Source organism: Sinohyriopsis cumingii, chromosome 6, assembly GCF_028554795.1.
Source record: "Sinohyriopsis cumingii isolate HCF-2022 chromosome 6, ASM2855479v2, whole genome shotgun sequence".
NCBI classification, from domain to species: Eukaryota; Metazoa; Mollusca; class Bivalvia; order Unionida; family Unionidae; genus Sinohyriopsis; species Sinohyriopsis cumingii.
This window is the reverse complement of record NC_142966.1, coordinates 14,640,552-14,655,649: the sequence shown is the minus strand read 5'-3', so window position 1 is coordinate 14,655,649 and position 15,098 is coordinate 14,640,552. Positions and strand designations below refer to the sequence as shown.

General features: G+C 35.6%; 1 protein-coding gene across 3 annotated transcripts in view; it reads right to left on the bottom strand.

Moving 5' to 3' along the window:
• Positions 1–13,111, bottom strand: part of LOC149796394 (protocadherin-9-like) — a 37,749-nt gene extending 24,638 nt beyond the window's left edge. For 2 of the 3 annotated variants that reach the window (XR_016421675.1, XM_089961075.1), the window contains exons 1-2: positions 9,900–10,162; positions 1,367–5,087 (exon numbers count right to left, since the gene is read on the bottom strand). Coding sequence is in view for 2 of the 3 variants with exons in the window: in XM_089961075.1 (XP_089817201.1) it covers positions 1,367–4,030 (2,664 nt within the window). In the remaining variant the exon portion in view is untranslated. Of the gene's footprint in view, positions 1–1,366; positions 5,088–9,899; positions 10,163–12,765 lie in introns of those variants that run through there. The other variant, XM_089961076.1, reaches the window with a different exon arrangement.
• Positions 13,112–15,098: the final 1,987 nt, after the last annotated feature.

Genomic DNA, 15,098 nt, shown 5'->3' with positions numbered 1-15,098 from the left:
TTGCGTATAGAATCAGCAGTTTCTGGTTTAGAAAGGTGGATGGATGGTTGCAAGTAGCATAATGAAATCTTTCTATCCGTTTTAAAAGACCATTGATATATATGTATGAACCAAACAACTGTTTGTTATTTACTTTTGGGGTCAAGTATACGCTAGTACGCTACTGCATTCTAACACACACACACACACACACACACACACATTGCCAATTAGATGCAAATGACAAAATGACAACAGCAGTAATTTAACTGCCAGTGTCATGACTGCCAAAGTTTGGTCACAACAGAGCGCCCCCCTCTCTCTATATATAGTGATTTCAGAAAACGAAGACCCCACAATAGCCCGATTCTACACGAAATCAACGCGAAACTCGCCAACCAATGCAAACTATATTAGGCATTCGGTCGCGAGTACGACCTGCACGTATTATTTTTGGACATACTAATATACGTTTCCAAAAGTGAAGAAAATTCAACAATGTATCCCGGAAACAAAAGAAAATGATGAAAACGTGAATAAAAATACCTTTGCATAAATTTGATATGACTGTGACCTTGACAACAAGACCAAATGGATTAGTGCATGACCTATGAGACGAAGTGTCCTTGTTGCATAATGACCAAGTACGGAAAGGTCCATTAAGGGGTTTAGGAAATATATGTAAAAACAATTTTTTTTTAAAAAACCCACAACGAAACAAACAAAATTACAACCCCTCCCTTCTAACCCCTCCCTCAAACCCCACCCCAAAACTGTAACCAAAACCTTGAAGCCGAATTTTCTATGACTTTAACCTTGAATTCAGATCAAAGGGAAAGAGCGCATTACACAGAAAGAATTGCAATATTTCCAAGTAGAAAGAAAATCCATTCAGGGGTTTAGGAAATATAAGCATGTGACTCTGTGAGAAAAACCAAAACCTTAACGCAGATTGTCTATGACCGAGATCTTAGGGGACTGGGTTGAGTGGGAGGAAGCGGGGCGAAGGTTTTGTAGAATAAATTGCCGTACCGTCATAACTATTCCTGCCGTGTATGATGAAAATGTAGCAAGGAGTAGAGGAAACATATGCTAATGAAAACCATTTATCAAAAGCTTAGGAAGCTGTCGACAACACCATGGTCGCCAGAATGGTCACTACTTTGTCTCGTTTCCGACGATCGTGCCACGATAAAATAATAAAGCATACAATTTTTTTTAAAAATGAAATTTCCCCAGCGAATGTAAATAAATGACAAGGAAAGGGATTAAAAGGGTGACGATATCGAAAAACAAAAACTTGAAACAGCTATTTTCTAATGCATACTAGCTGAGGAACGAAAAGAAATAAAACAAAATGAAAGTATTCTTGGTATTGTCTACTTACCATAAACGTTTTGTGCTCTGTGCTACGGTTCTTCTGTACCAGTTCTTCATCCGAAAATACATCCTCCTCTATGGAGAAGCTGACCTCTTTCTTCTTTTTCTCACCCAATAAACTATCCTCTGACGGTAGCGAAAATACTGTAATACTTCCATCAAACACTTTATCTTCGTGTACAGAGTCACTTTGTCGTCGGTGTTGCTGCTTCTGCCTGTCAAGTTTCCGAATGACACAGATTATAACCACAATCCCTGCCGACAGTACCGCTGTTACGATTCCAACGGCAATAGCAATTACAAAGTACGACTGTCCTTCCTCTTTGGATTGCATTGAAATGCCTGTCACATTTTCGGCATGCAAGTCAATACTAAGTGTGGCTGTCGAAGATAAAGATTTTGGAGTTCCATAATCCGATACCACAATCTGAAGTTCAAATATTTTCGAATTATAATCCTGTTCTGTGATATAATTTGTAACCTGGATATCACCTGTATCGGAATAAACCCTAAACAGCTGCGTGTTATTTGTTATCATGTATTTAATTCTGCTATTTTCATTACCAGGTTCATCTGCATCCGATGCCCTGATACGGGTGATGATTGACCACGGAAGAATGGTAAGAGGAACCCGCACTGTATTATTTTTCGGGGTAGGAAAATCTATTTTTGGAAAATTGTCATTTTCATCTTTCACGATGACCTTTACGTCAACGCTATTGTTCAAAGATGGAGACCCCTCATCTCTGGCTATGACCTGGAAATCATAGCTGCTAATGATCTCTCTGTCTAATTCTGTGTTAGTTTTTATTCGTCCATCAGAAAACACAACAAACGGGACCCTTTGATAGTAAAATGGATGTATAACAAACGCAATTCTTGCATTCGCTCCAGTGTCTCCATCTCTGGCTGATACCATTCCAACGTCTGTATCCGATGGTCTATTTTCTGAGATAATAAATTCATATGAAACTTTATTAAAGACTGGTTTCTCATCATTTACATCCAAAATCTGTATTCTAACAGATGCAGAACTGGTCCTCTGTGGTGAACCTCCATCGACAGCGTAAACCAGAAAATTTAAGGACGATATTTCCTCTCTGTCAAGTATCGTTTTAGCACGTATTAGTCCCGACCGTTCAATGTATAAATAGTCTGCTACGCTTGGTGACAGTCTGTACAGTATTTCTGCGTTAGCACCATCATCAATGTCATTCGCCTGGATTGTTAGAACTGATTTTCCAATTTCATTATTTTCCGATATGCTAGTTTCATAGAATGGCTGGGTGAATCGAGGAGTGTTGTCATTTTCATCCAAAATCTGTACTATAAACGTGGACGATGATTGCAGGGGAGGGTCGCCAAAATCTTGACAGTACACGGTTACGTTTGTTAAGTTCTGTCTCTCATGGTCCAGCTGTCGTGTTACAACCACTTTGTACTCATTCACCGAGGGAAGTGTCTCTATATCAAAGTAATCTCTCTGTATTGTACAGACCACTTCACCCTCGTTACCAGCATCATGATCCACGACAGAAACATGTGCCACTACAGTCCCTGGTTTTGCCAGTTCAGACACCACTGCAACACCTAAATTAGTTAAAACATTAATATAGATTTCTGGCGGATTGTTTCCACTGTCTTCAACATTCACATATACGAATGTCTGTGATGCAAGTGGTTGGTCACCTAAATCAAAGGCTTCCACGATGATTTTATATACTTTTCCTGGTGTGAAAACAAGTTTTCCAATAACTGTGATATTTCCAGTAACTTCATTGATATTAAAAACTTCAAATATTTCATTTATTTGGTGTGGGCTTAACCTGTAGTTTACCAGTCCATTGTTACCCTTGTCTAAGTCGGTAGCAAGAACTGTTAAAATCACGGAACCATTTGATACATCTTCATTTACAGTGATGTTGTAGGAAGGAGCAGTGAACCGGGGAGGGTTATCATTTACATCAATCACTGTTACGTTAATAAACAAACTCCCGGTTAGAGGAGGGTCGTCACCATCTTTAGCAATTAGGTCCATGTAGTAAATTTCTTCAGTCTCTCTATCCAAAGGTTCCGTGACTTTTAATCTCACCAATGAACTACCATCCAAATTTTTTATAAACTGAACAGAAAATGGCACATCTTTTGGCCGGAGTTCATACGTTTGGAGCGAGAAATTTTGACTATTATCCAAGTCCGTTGCTCCCTCTATTGAATATTGAGTCCCTACTAATACATCCTCTGAGATGGGTAGTGACAATACACTTTTTGAAAATGCTGGTGAATGATCATTAATATCTTCCAGATAAATATTGACTTTCAAAATTCTAAAAAAGCTACCGATCGATGCTGCAACTTCTAATGGCAGCATGCAAATTGTAACAAACTTGCACAACTGTTCTCTATCTAATCTAGTTTTTGTGAAAATGGCACTGCTCTTGTCATCGATATAAAAATATTTGGAATAATCATCTCCTCTGGTGAGAAACCTAAATGTCATTGTATTCAAATCAGCTTCACTAACTACTGATCTAAGATTGGAATCGTTGGCCAGGTTACCTATATATGTATTGTTTGGTTGTTCCTCGGGAATGTGATATACAATATCCTCTCCCCAACATATTCCACATACAGTCAGGAAAGACACCATCCATAACCAAATACTTTCCATCTTTAATAGTCCACGAATGGCCTTGGCTAATTCAACCTGTTTCTCCCCAAAACAGCCTAACTACCTAACTAGTTTAACAGTTTCAATTTTATGTTGAGGAGATGCAGCCGAATACAATGTCTTCCTTCAACACAAGCACAGCTGTATACATGTTTTCAGCTTTCCTTCTGCAAACAGATGTAATTCACTTATTTTTTCACCTGCTGAATTATATAGTTAGAGTCACTACTATCATTTTGCAATTAGCCGATTGGTTTTCTTCCACACAGTATACAAGCTCATTCCACTCACAAAATAACTATTTTATTTCAGTTCTTTTTTGAGCTCTTAATCTCCGTGTTCCACTTGAGTAATGGTCCGTAATAATAAAAGACAGCACCCTGCTCTATCGTGGATGAGCAATGATATGTCGTTCTCGATTGGAGTTTACTCTAAGGTGACACTGAAAGCACTATTTGAGTTTATAAAGGGTTCTACTTCATCGAGCCAATCTTTACTGGTCTAACAACACCGCCTCGTTATTATGTCTTTTTAATAATCTCCCATGGGCCGACAGTACTGATTCTAACTTAAGGCGTGTAAATGCGCCATTGTTTGATTGTCATCTGTGTTTCACTCTTAAATGAATTTTATTTTCACCTTGTCACGCCATTGCCATTTCTCCGTTTAACTCATTTTTCCAGAACGAGCCACAAGAAATAAATATGCCTGTTTTACTTATCACGCATTCCACTACAAAACAGTCGAGGATTTTCCTGCAAAATCAAACACCAGTTAATCCTCTGAATAATTAAAATGCCTCCTACTTTTGATGCTTGTGTGTGACAGCTCCATGAAGTGTTACGTTTATGACACGATAAGCCACTCTTCCACCGTCTCTGGTGTCAAAAACAGAGACAACATCAGCTAGCTGTTTCACTGTTAGTTACAACGACTGTACTTTTAAAGGCTTTGCATTAATAGTTCCTGTTAGTTATATCGTTTTGAAAGATGGGCTTTACTTTATTTCTTGCTATGATGCAGACAATATATACCTCCTCTCTTGGTAAAACGGAACCTGAAAAAAATATTTCGGTAGGAATAAAGATAATAAAAACAATGTCCAATAACAGCATGCATTCTGTACATTTTAAATAGCTGAATAATTAAATCGGATAATTATTCTGAAACCCGAAAAAGGTCAAATAATTTTTATGACACTTTAAAGTACATCTTAATATAACTCTGGACAAGTTGCATATAATCTGCAAATAACAAAATAGAAAGAAACTTAAAGAAATATCTCATTACGGGAAAACTTAAATTATCGGTCATATAGTCGTTATGGAAAAACTTAAATTACCGGTCATATTGTCAGTAGGGAAAAACTTAAATTACCGGTCACATAGTCATTACGGAAAAACTTAAATTACCGGTCACATAGTCAGTATAGAAAAATATAAATTACCAGTCACATAGTCAAAATGGAAAAACTTAAATTACCGGTCCCTTAGTCAGTAAAAAAGGTGGATTCAAATAACGCGACATTATCCTTTATTAAATATTTAATTTCTAGTAGTAGTACTAGGTTTAACTATAGTAGTATATCATAATGAAAACATCATTTCTTGCCTCGTTTCTCAAGCAAAACATCACGCAATTAAGCTGTAATCTCATATGGCAGTAATTGTGCCCGTCCTAGTTTTGTGTTTACCCAATCTGTTGCCACTTTACTCAGACCAGATTTTGACAAATCAAAACATTTAAAATTAACCAGGCTTAAAGCAAATACTGCGAAGAGTATATAAAAAGGAGCCATAAAGAATTTGAATAACGTAAGCACATTCCTCAATGAAAAGGATTAGTAATTTAATTTAAACAAAAATAGAGATGTAAATATTTGGGAAAAGAAAAGAAAACAACATCGTTACAAACATATTCAGATAGTATATACTTAATTGACCCAATGTGTCGAAAATTCAACAATTAAGTGTTAATCTTTTAATCCATCTGTCCCAAATGAAACAATTAAGTGTTATTCGTTTAATCCATCCTGTCCCAAATTAAATAATTAGGTGTTACTCTTTTAATCCATCATGTCCCAAATGAAACAATTAATTGTTATTCTTTTAATCCATTCTGTCCCAAATTAAACAATTAAGTGTTAATCTTTTAATCCATCATGTCCCAAATGAAACAATTAAGTGTTATTCTTTTAATCCATCCTGTCCCAAATTAAACAATTAAGTTTAATGTTTTAATCATCCTATTTTAATATGTTATATCACTGATCAATAGATAAAAAAGTCCAATGAGGGACTGACGCTCTACTGAGCGAAACAAATTTCCAGAAATTCAACATAAGATCATTTTTTCCGTTTAATGTTTAAACCATCTCCGATATTCTTAAGATTTTCAAATTAGCAGCTGTGGCGGACATATTGAATGTCAGATTGGCATCATTTTCATGTAGGACAAAGTAGAATTAGACTGGTCATAAAGATAATCCATTCGATGGAAATAGTTATAACAAGATGGCATCCATATTGTTTTTATTTAAGACCAACTAGACAACATAAGAACTCCTCTGATGAAAACTCCATGTCAAAATGACATGCCTTTTAAGAGAAGGAGTGGAAACAAGGCTTTCAAGATGGTCTTATATTGAGCGTCAGATCGACACCATTTTGACAAAGATCAACAAAACATCATAAGAAATCTTTTAGTAAACGCCCATGATGATACAACCATTGGTTTAGAAATCTTTTAGTAAACGCCCATGATGATACAACCATTGGTTTAGAAATCTTTTAGTAAACGCCCATGATGATACAACCATTGGTTTAGAAATCTTTTAGTAAACGCCCATGATGATACAACCATTGGTTTAGAAATCTTTTAGTAAACGCCCATGATGATACAACCATTGGTTTAGAAATCTTTTAGTAAACGCCCATGATGATACAACCATTGGTTTAGAAGAAGTAGCGCTAACAAGTTTTTCAAGCTGGTCACTGCAGCAACCATAATTTGTCTCAGATCAGCACTATTTTCCTTATAGGACCAAACAGTCGTCTCAAGAAGACTTTTGGTGAAAACCCAAGTCAATAAGACTTTCTGTTGGGTGGGGTATCAATAGAAAGATTTTGCATATGGCTGCTGTGGCGGACATATTGGACGTCAAAATTGGTATCAATTTCATTTAGAACCAAACAGACACCATGCGAACTCTTTTAGTGAAACTCTTATCTTGATACGAACATACATTCAGGAGTAGCTATAACACGATTTTCAAGATGGCCGTTATGTGAAGCCATATTGGGTGTCAAATCGGCAATCATTCATTGAGGAACAAATGGGCATTAGAAGAATTCTTCTGTTGAAAACCACACATTGACATAACTTTCTGTTCAGGAACAGTCGCAAAAACATTTTCAAGTAGCTGGAGTGATGACCATATTTGATGTTAGATCGGCTCAGGCGGACACCACATACAGTCTTTAGTGACATCACCATGGATATAGGAGAAGTAATCAAATTAAACTTATAAGATGGCTGCCGTGGCGGCCATATTCGACATAAGATCGGAACCATTTACTTCTAAGTAGATATCATATGGAGTGTTTTAGCAAAACTCCATGTTGATATAACATCCCTTTTTATTTCGATTCACTCAAAATAGCAACAGAAGAAATAAAACAATACGAAAGTCAGAGCATTATATTAAAGTAACACTGAAGTTTTGAAATAAAAAGGGAATCTTGGCACCAACAAAAGTGAAAATTTGATCAAAATCGGTCGTACACTTTTAGCTAAAAGTATCGAGAAAAAAAAGTCATGGGAGATAACTCATAGCAAACTTCTTGTACAATTCCTGAATTTGATGTCATCACAGATGAGGAATAATGACATCTTAAATAATTTACATATTTTAAACAGCATTCAAGTAGTTTTCGTTTCTTTTATCATTAATTAAATTTACTTACATCATCATTAATCATCAGATACATATATATGTAAATGAGAAGGATAAAAATATTTATATTACCAGCCAAAAACAACGACTAAATTTAGTTTCTAGAAACGAATTAAATTTCAGGTTACTGGGAAATGAATGAGAAAAATCCAGTTTTTATTGTTTCGATAATATTTAATGAGACAATTGACATAAATTGTCTCCATTTTGTACAACTCAGATTGAAAGAAATTTAACAATTTAAATAAATCATATAAACTGGAATTTTCAGTGCTGCAAAATTTATCTAAATAATTATCTGAGTGTTTAGAATTGTCTTCTACATCATTTAATTAAAATCCCTCCCCCCATCAAATCATTCAAATTGTAATCAAGTTTGACCAGCGTTACCTCCCCTGTAAACTTTAAAAACATAAATGGCTCGTGAAGTTCTTGAACGATTTTGATGGATTTTTGTTGTAGCTGTTCTTTATCTTAAAATGTCCTCTTACTTTGTTATCTTAATTATAAAATTTAGTGTCTCTTTAAATAGTGTTCACAATGGTTTTACACATGGACCAACTTTCACCTGACAATTCGGTTCCATCTTCGTCATAAGATAATCTATATGATGTCATAAGATAATCTATATGATGTCATAAGATAATCTATATGATGTCTTTTCAGCCCTGAATAAATGGGATTTAACATTTCGCTTGATAAGCAGGATTATGGGTAAAGCTGTGCATATGAAAATATCGCAACAATTAAAACTCCTAATAAAGATTATGTCGAATTATTTTGTTCCCCAAAAAATGGAAAATCTGTTAAACGGCAATAAATTATAGGGATGTATCGATGACAGTGATATAGACATGGAATGAGTCCCTTTGTATGCAACAATACATGTAATATATATATATATATATATATATATATATATATATATATATATATATATATATATATATATATATATATATATATATATATTGTTGTTGTTGTTGTTGTAGGGCTTAACGCCATTTTTCAGCACAAGAAAGGCTATACATGGCGGCCAGTATTAATGGTGGAGAAAGAACCCAGGAAAAGCCAGGAAGAACCACCGACCGACGAGAAGCTACTGGCAAGCTTTCTCACACGCCCACATAGTCCTAACCCGAGATTCGAAAACATATAATACATATAATGATGCAGTTTTACAAATCTTTGAGATAGGAAAAAAATTCCGACATTTTGACTTTCGAGAGAAATTAAGAAATTACATTTTATAGGTAATACTATTAGATATCTGTAGTAACGGCACCAATGTCTGTTTGTCTCCAGGAGAATCACATCGCCTTTACTTAGTGTATTAACAACTTATGTTTACTTTTGTCAGTCGATTATTTGCTTTAGTATGGTTGTTGTGGTTGTTGTGGTTGTTGTTGTTGTTGTGGTTGTTGTGGTTGTTGTGGTTGTTGTTGTTGTTGTGGTTGTTGTGGTTGTTGTTGTTGTTTTGGTTGTTGTGGTTGTTGTGGTTGTTGTAATATCGTGCATATAAAACTACTGGAGGAACTTAGAATTTTTACACCGACTGACCCTGGAAATGGTTAGATGTGCACCAGAGTCTCTAAATCTGTTTTGTTGCCTTGATCAGGCGAATTTGATACATAGTTATTTCCTCCCCACCGATATCACACAACAACCCCCGAATAAGATGAGATGACTGTGAATTTACATTTGATAAAGAATTATTTGATCTTCACTTTTATCAGTAGTATATAATTATCGTTTTAAAGAACATATTCGTTAGGAAAATAAAATAAATAAAACCATATGCATTAACTAAAAATAGCTCTATGAATTACCTCTTTTAATGAGCAAGGGTTTTAAAGCAAAAAGTAAATCATACGTATCACATAGTATGGAATGAAATTCGAGACATCTACTTACAAAATCGGATCTGATCCAACACGTGTAACACGCATTACACTGACGTCATGCAGGTCTTTGTATGCATCTAAGAGCCAGTTAATATGAGTCACGACCACTCTTTCTCCAAGTAGTTAGTAATTTACTGTGACATCCTCATCAGTACTACAATGAACTATTCTGCTTGAAGGTATTCTAAGATGCTTTCAGACATACAGACAAACCCCCACTGTGAGGTTAAAGCAGATTCCCCATCAACTAACTACATGTAAAGCCCCATCATCTGTATCATCAGCACCAGCATCAGGTTGTTTGTGTTTATAGGGTCCTTCCCACCAGTGTCTGTCTCAACCAATCAGATATAATTTGGATAAGGGTGATTGGCAGCTGCCCCGCCCCACTCCAGGTGAAGCATATTGATTTGTTACATGCAGATGGTGGAAAGAGCAGTGTGTGCACACAGCGCGGCAATAGATAAACTGCTGATTACTTGTTAAAAATTATGGCTTTGGTCAATTGGATTATTTACCAGACTTAAATAAATTGGCATGACACATTTACCACGATAACAATAGCAGGACTATCAACTTTCATAATGGCTACGTTCGCAGGAAAACACGGAGTAGCAATTCCTACTCAGTTTTAATCAGACAGGATAGCACGACTACTATATATATATATATATATATATATATATATATATATATATATATATATATATATATATATATACATATACATATATATATATACATACAGCAACGTGCTGTTATGAAGTGAACACCCAACAGTCTATACCCACCAGATTGGGTAAACGTTTTCAATGCTAGTATTTCATAATTCATTTTTAAAACAACAACAACAACAACCAAGCAGCAAACTTTTGACATCAATTGTGCTTTTTATTTAGTAACATACATTTTAAACACAATGCCCCCTTGAATTTCTGCTTATTTCCTTTCACGGCAATTATTATTGTAGATGCAAATTTATTCTGTGAACTGTATGACTCAAGTGCATCGAAAACAGTTATAATGTTGAAGATACACTAAATAACACGATATTATCACTATATCAAGTAACACGATATCGGCAATATATGACAAACTGGCCATAAAAGTGCAGATAATTTTTTAAAATCAAACTTGCTTCTAATAAAATGTGGCCTATCGAAGATAGATGTATGAAATAGATAAGTAACATCAAAATACACTGTGCAGAAAAGCACTCTCGTAACCCAATTATTCCGCTGCTTTAAAATTGGAGTTAAACGTCCTTGTCTGATAAAAAACATTTAAAAAGTGATTACATATTCCATATTGGTTGGTAATAAAATGGCACGTGAAATATGATCTTAATGAATACAACTAAGGGTAAGAGAATAAGACCCGTTTTGTCTGTCAGTATACACCCCTATTGTCTGTCAGTATACACCCCCTATTGTCTGTCAGTATACACCCCCTATTGTCTGTCAGTATACACCCCTATTGTATTGACCATTGATGATACATATCATTTTCACTGATTTGTCTTAAATTTGCATATTTTATCCATTTCATTATAAGAATACACTATGTCACGGTTACTGGCACACCATTAGGAATAAAAGATTACACTCTGTCACGGTTACTGGCACACCGTTTGGAATTAAAGAATACACTCTGTCATGGTTACTAGCACATCATTCGATTAAAAGAATACACACGGTCACGGTTACTGGCACACCGTTCGTTTTGCATTATACATAATTTTTTGTCACAGCTGCTGACATACGGACGGATAATAACGAACTGAATATATTTCCTTGAACGAAATTTATAATATGCAAATGTACATTTCTGTAAAATATCTGCATGTAGTGTATGAGTTTCGCTTGAAAATGTTTCTCATATTTGACAATATTGCAAGCGGAAGAGCTGGATTACAGAAAAATAACATATCAATCATATTTGATAGATATATCGAGTAATACACGATGTGTGCCGATATCCGTAATAATTTCCTTTGAATGAGAACTTTACTCTCTAACAATGGATCAAATAAGATATATATATATATATATATATATATATATATATATATATAGAGAGAGAGAGAGAGAGAGAGAGAGAGAGAGAGAGAGAGTGAGAAAGAAAGAAAGAAAGAAAGAAAGAGAGTGTGTGTGTGTGTGGTGTGTGTCTGTGTCAGTGCAAACTAATGCGTGTTTTGACAATGCTTACGAGATAGATCCAATGAACCGCTTACTATCAAGTGAATTATTTAGTCAATCATTTTTAACAGATTTCCCGATTTGAAACAAACCATGAACCTGTTATAGCTTCCACATTAGTCCTATTAAGGCATGCTTTAACAATGTGCAATTTAAATATTGTCTGTATGATAAGTTTAAAGAGATATTTTCACACAAATACAATTATTGTAATTCTTTGTAGACATTTACCCCCCCCCCCCCCCCAGAATAGCACTCATCCATTTTTGAAAAGTATATTATTACAGTCAACTCTGCTTATATGCATAGCCTCGGGACCTGACCCAAACAATGCATGTAAATGGAGTATGCATTTAAGCGGAATCCCTGTATATTTACAATGCAAAACGGGACCATACTTTTGCTATGCACTTAAACGATGTATGCAATTAAGCGATGCGCATTTAAGTGGAGCCGACTGTATGTATGTATGTATACATAAATATGCATACATAGATATGTATATATATATATATATATATATATATATATATATATATATATATATATATATATATATATATATATATATATATATATATATATATATATATATATATATATATAATTAAACACAACATTATGAGAGAGAGAGAGAAGAAGAAGAAAAATAAGACGAAAAATAGAAAAGATACTCACAATGTAATGTGATTGTAATTCCGGTTTTGTCACCGACACAAATCCAATGGAACTGCAGCAACGTAGCATCTCAACCCGACAGCTTACAGTGAAATAACATTTCATCATCTATACTTGGGTTTTCTTTAATATTAATACTGACACTAAACGACACTCTTCATAGCATGCCCAATCCTGCCCCTGTGATCATCCTTTATCCTAGGAATCAATTTGAGAAGTCATTATATCATTGACTGAAGTGAATATCGAATTGCATGCCTCTTGCAAGGGCCATTATCATATTCAACCAAACCTATCACTAAAATCACATTCATATTTTCAATAAATTAATTCAACACCTCCAATTTTCTGTGCTGTTTACATTAACATCCAACTGTTGAACAAAGTGCTATTCCAGTGTTTTTCGCTGAATCGTCGTAAAACTTGGCAGCGTCATATGTTAACAAATTCAAGCCGGGGTTTGAATTATTTAGTATATCTATTTAACCAGAATTAACGTTCTCAATTTCATACTCAGCTACAAGTACAATGTTTATGGGCGCCATGCCTGAAGACGGGATCACAAATAATGGACCTATAAGCAAGTGATATGTCAATACACAGATAAGGCTAATTTAACACAAAAAATTCACCTGCTTCAATTTTTGTTGTATAGTACATAGAGGTTGCCGATTTAAGATCCGTGTATACAGTGAAAAACTCCCAAGCTTCCTTTGGAGTATGACGACCCACCAATGAAATGAATTTTAGTACCAAGATTCGTCTCTCTTTTTCGTTCGTATCACAAGTCTCTTCGTGTCAGTGAAAATATAGCAATATGACCAGGCCGGCCCAAGGGATTTTGAAATATGACTCAACCCCACCCCCTTCCGAAGAATATCATTTCTGTCTACTTTGGCGCCCCTGTACGACTGCCTAGTTGGCCTATTTGTTTGAGTCGGTCTTATGGCATGTATGTTTGGCCCGGCCTTATGGCCTATATGGTTCGGCCGGCCTTATGGTCTATATGGTTGGGCCCACCTTATGGTCTATATGGTTGGGCCGGCCTTAAATATGGCATATCTTGAGAGCAGTGAAAGCGATTCAACATGATCTCATTTGAGTCGAGAGCGTGCTGTGCCCCTTAGATGATGTGCGGCCGGTAGGTGAGTAGAGCCACAGATCTCCAGTTCATAATGCGATAAGCGTTCTGCTAATTGTTCAGGGGATGAGACGGATAACTCCATGATCCCAAACAGATTTCATTCTAATCAGCGTCTGATATAAGGCTATCTTGGATTATCAAAGGCAAATGGTCGGAGGATAAAGTGGTGAAAGCGTGTTCATCCCTGGATTCGTTTTTATAACTATTGCTACTCGCTTCTATTCAGGAGTCTATGAATTAAAATGATTTTCTGGATGAGATAACCCTAAAGGGAAATAACCAGCCAGGTGGCTGATGATGAACGCATTTCTTGGTTTTAATACTGAATCAGCTGAATCTGGAATCAGCGTATCTTTACAGTCAATCCAGTCGTTCAGTTAGTCATTAGTCCAGACTAACAATGGACCAAAGATGGCGAAGAAAACTGATTTAAAAAAAGAAGACGGTCTGATATAATGCTAGCCCATAGAACACCCTGAGATAAAGACAGCCCAGTGTTATGTATATTTAATTTGTATTGTTAGCATTTTTTCTTCATTATGTGTTATGTATGATTGTAATTTGCAACTGACCTTGTCCAAAATCAAGTTCATTGTTTACCTGACTAGATTCAATGATTTTTGTAAACAATATAATGTTCATATTAATCTGAGTCAAGGACATTGGTATTCACCATGGATAAGCCAGGCCTACCTGATGCGGTAGTAGTGAATGGGGGCACTTTACCGTCAAGGGGAATTAGCATTACAAGACCCCTTGGGCAAGATTACCGTCAAGGGAAATTTAACATGGAGAAAAATCGTGGGTTAGATTACCGTCAAGGGAAATTAACATGGAGAAAGAAAAAATCGTGGGGCACTTTAGCGTCAAAGGAAATTAAACAGGGTGGGTCTTTATAGTGTCAAGGGTTTTCACTAAAGTGGGTCTTTATAGCGTCAAGGGGAATGGAACATGGGATTTTTTTAAAAAAAAGGGGTAGGCAATTCAAAGACTATCTCTTTTCGAGAAATATGGCTGGCCCTGAAAAGGGCCTTTGGGTTTTCTTCTTCTTCTTCTTCTTCTAATTTCTTCTTTTCCTCCACCAACTTCTTATTTTCTCACCTACACTCTTCTTCTCTTTCTTCTTTTTTTTCTCCTCCTCTTCTTTCTTCTCTTCCTCCTCTTCTTCTTTCTTCCTCTTCTCATTTTC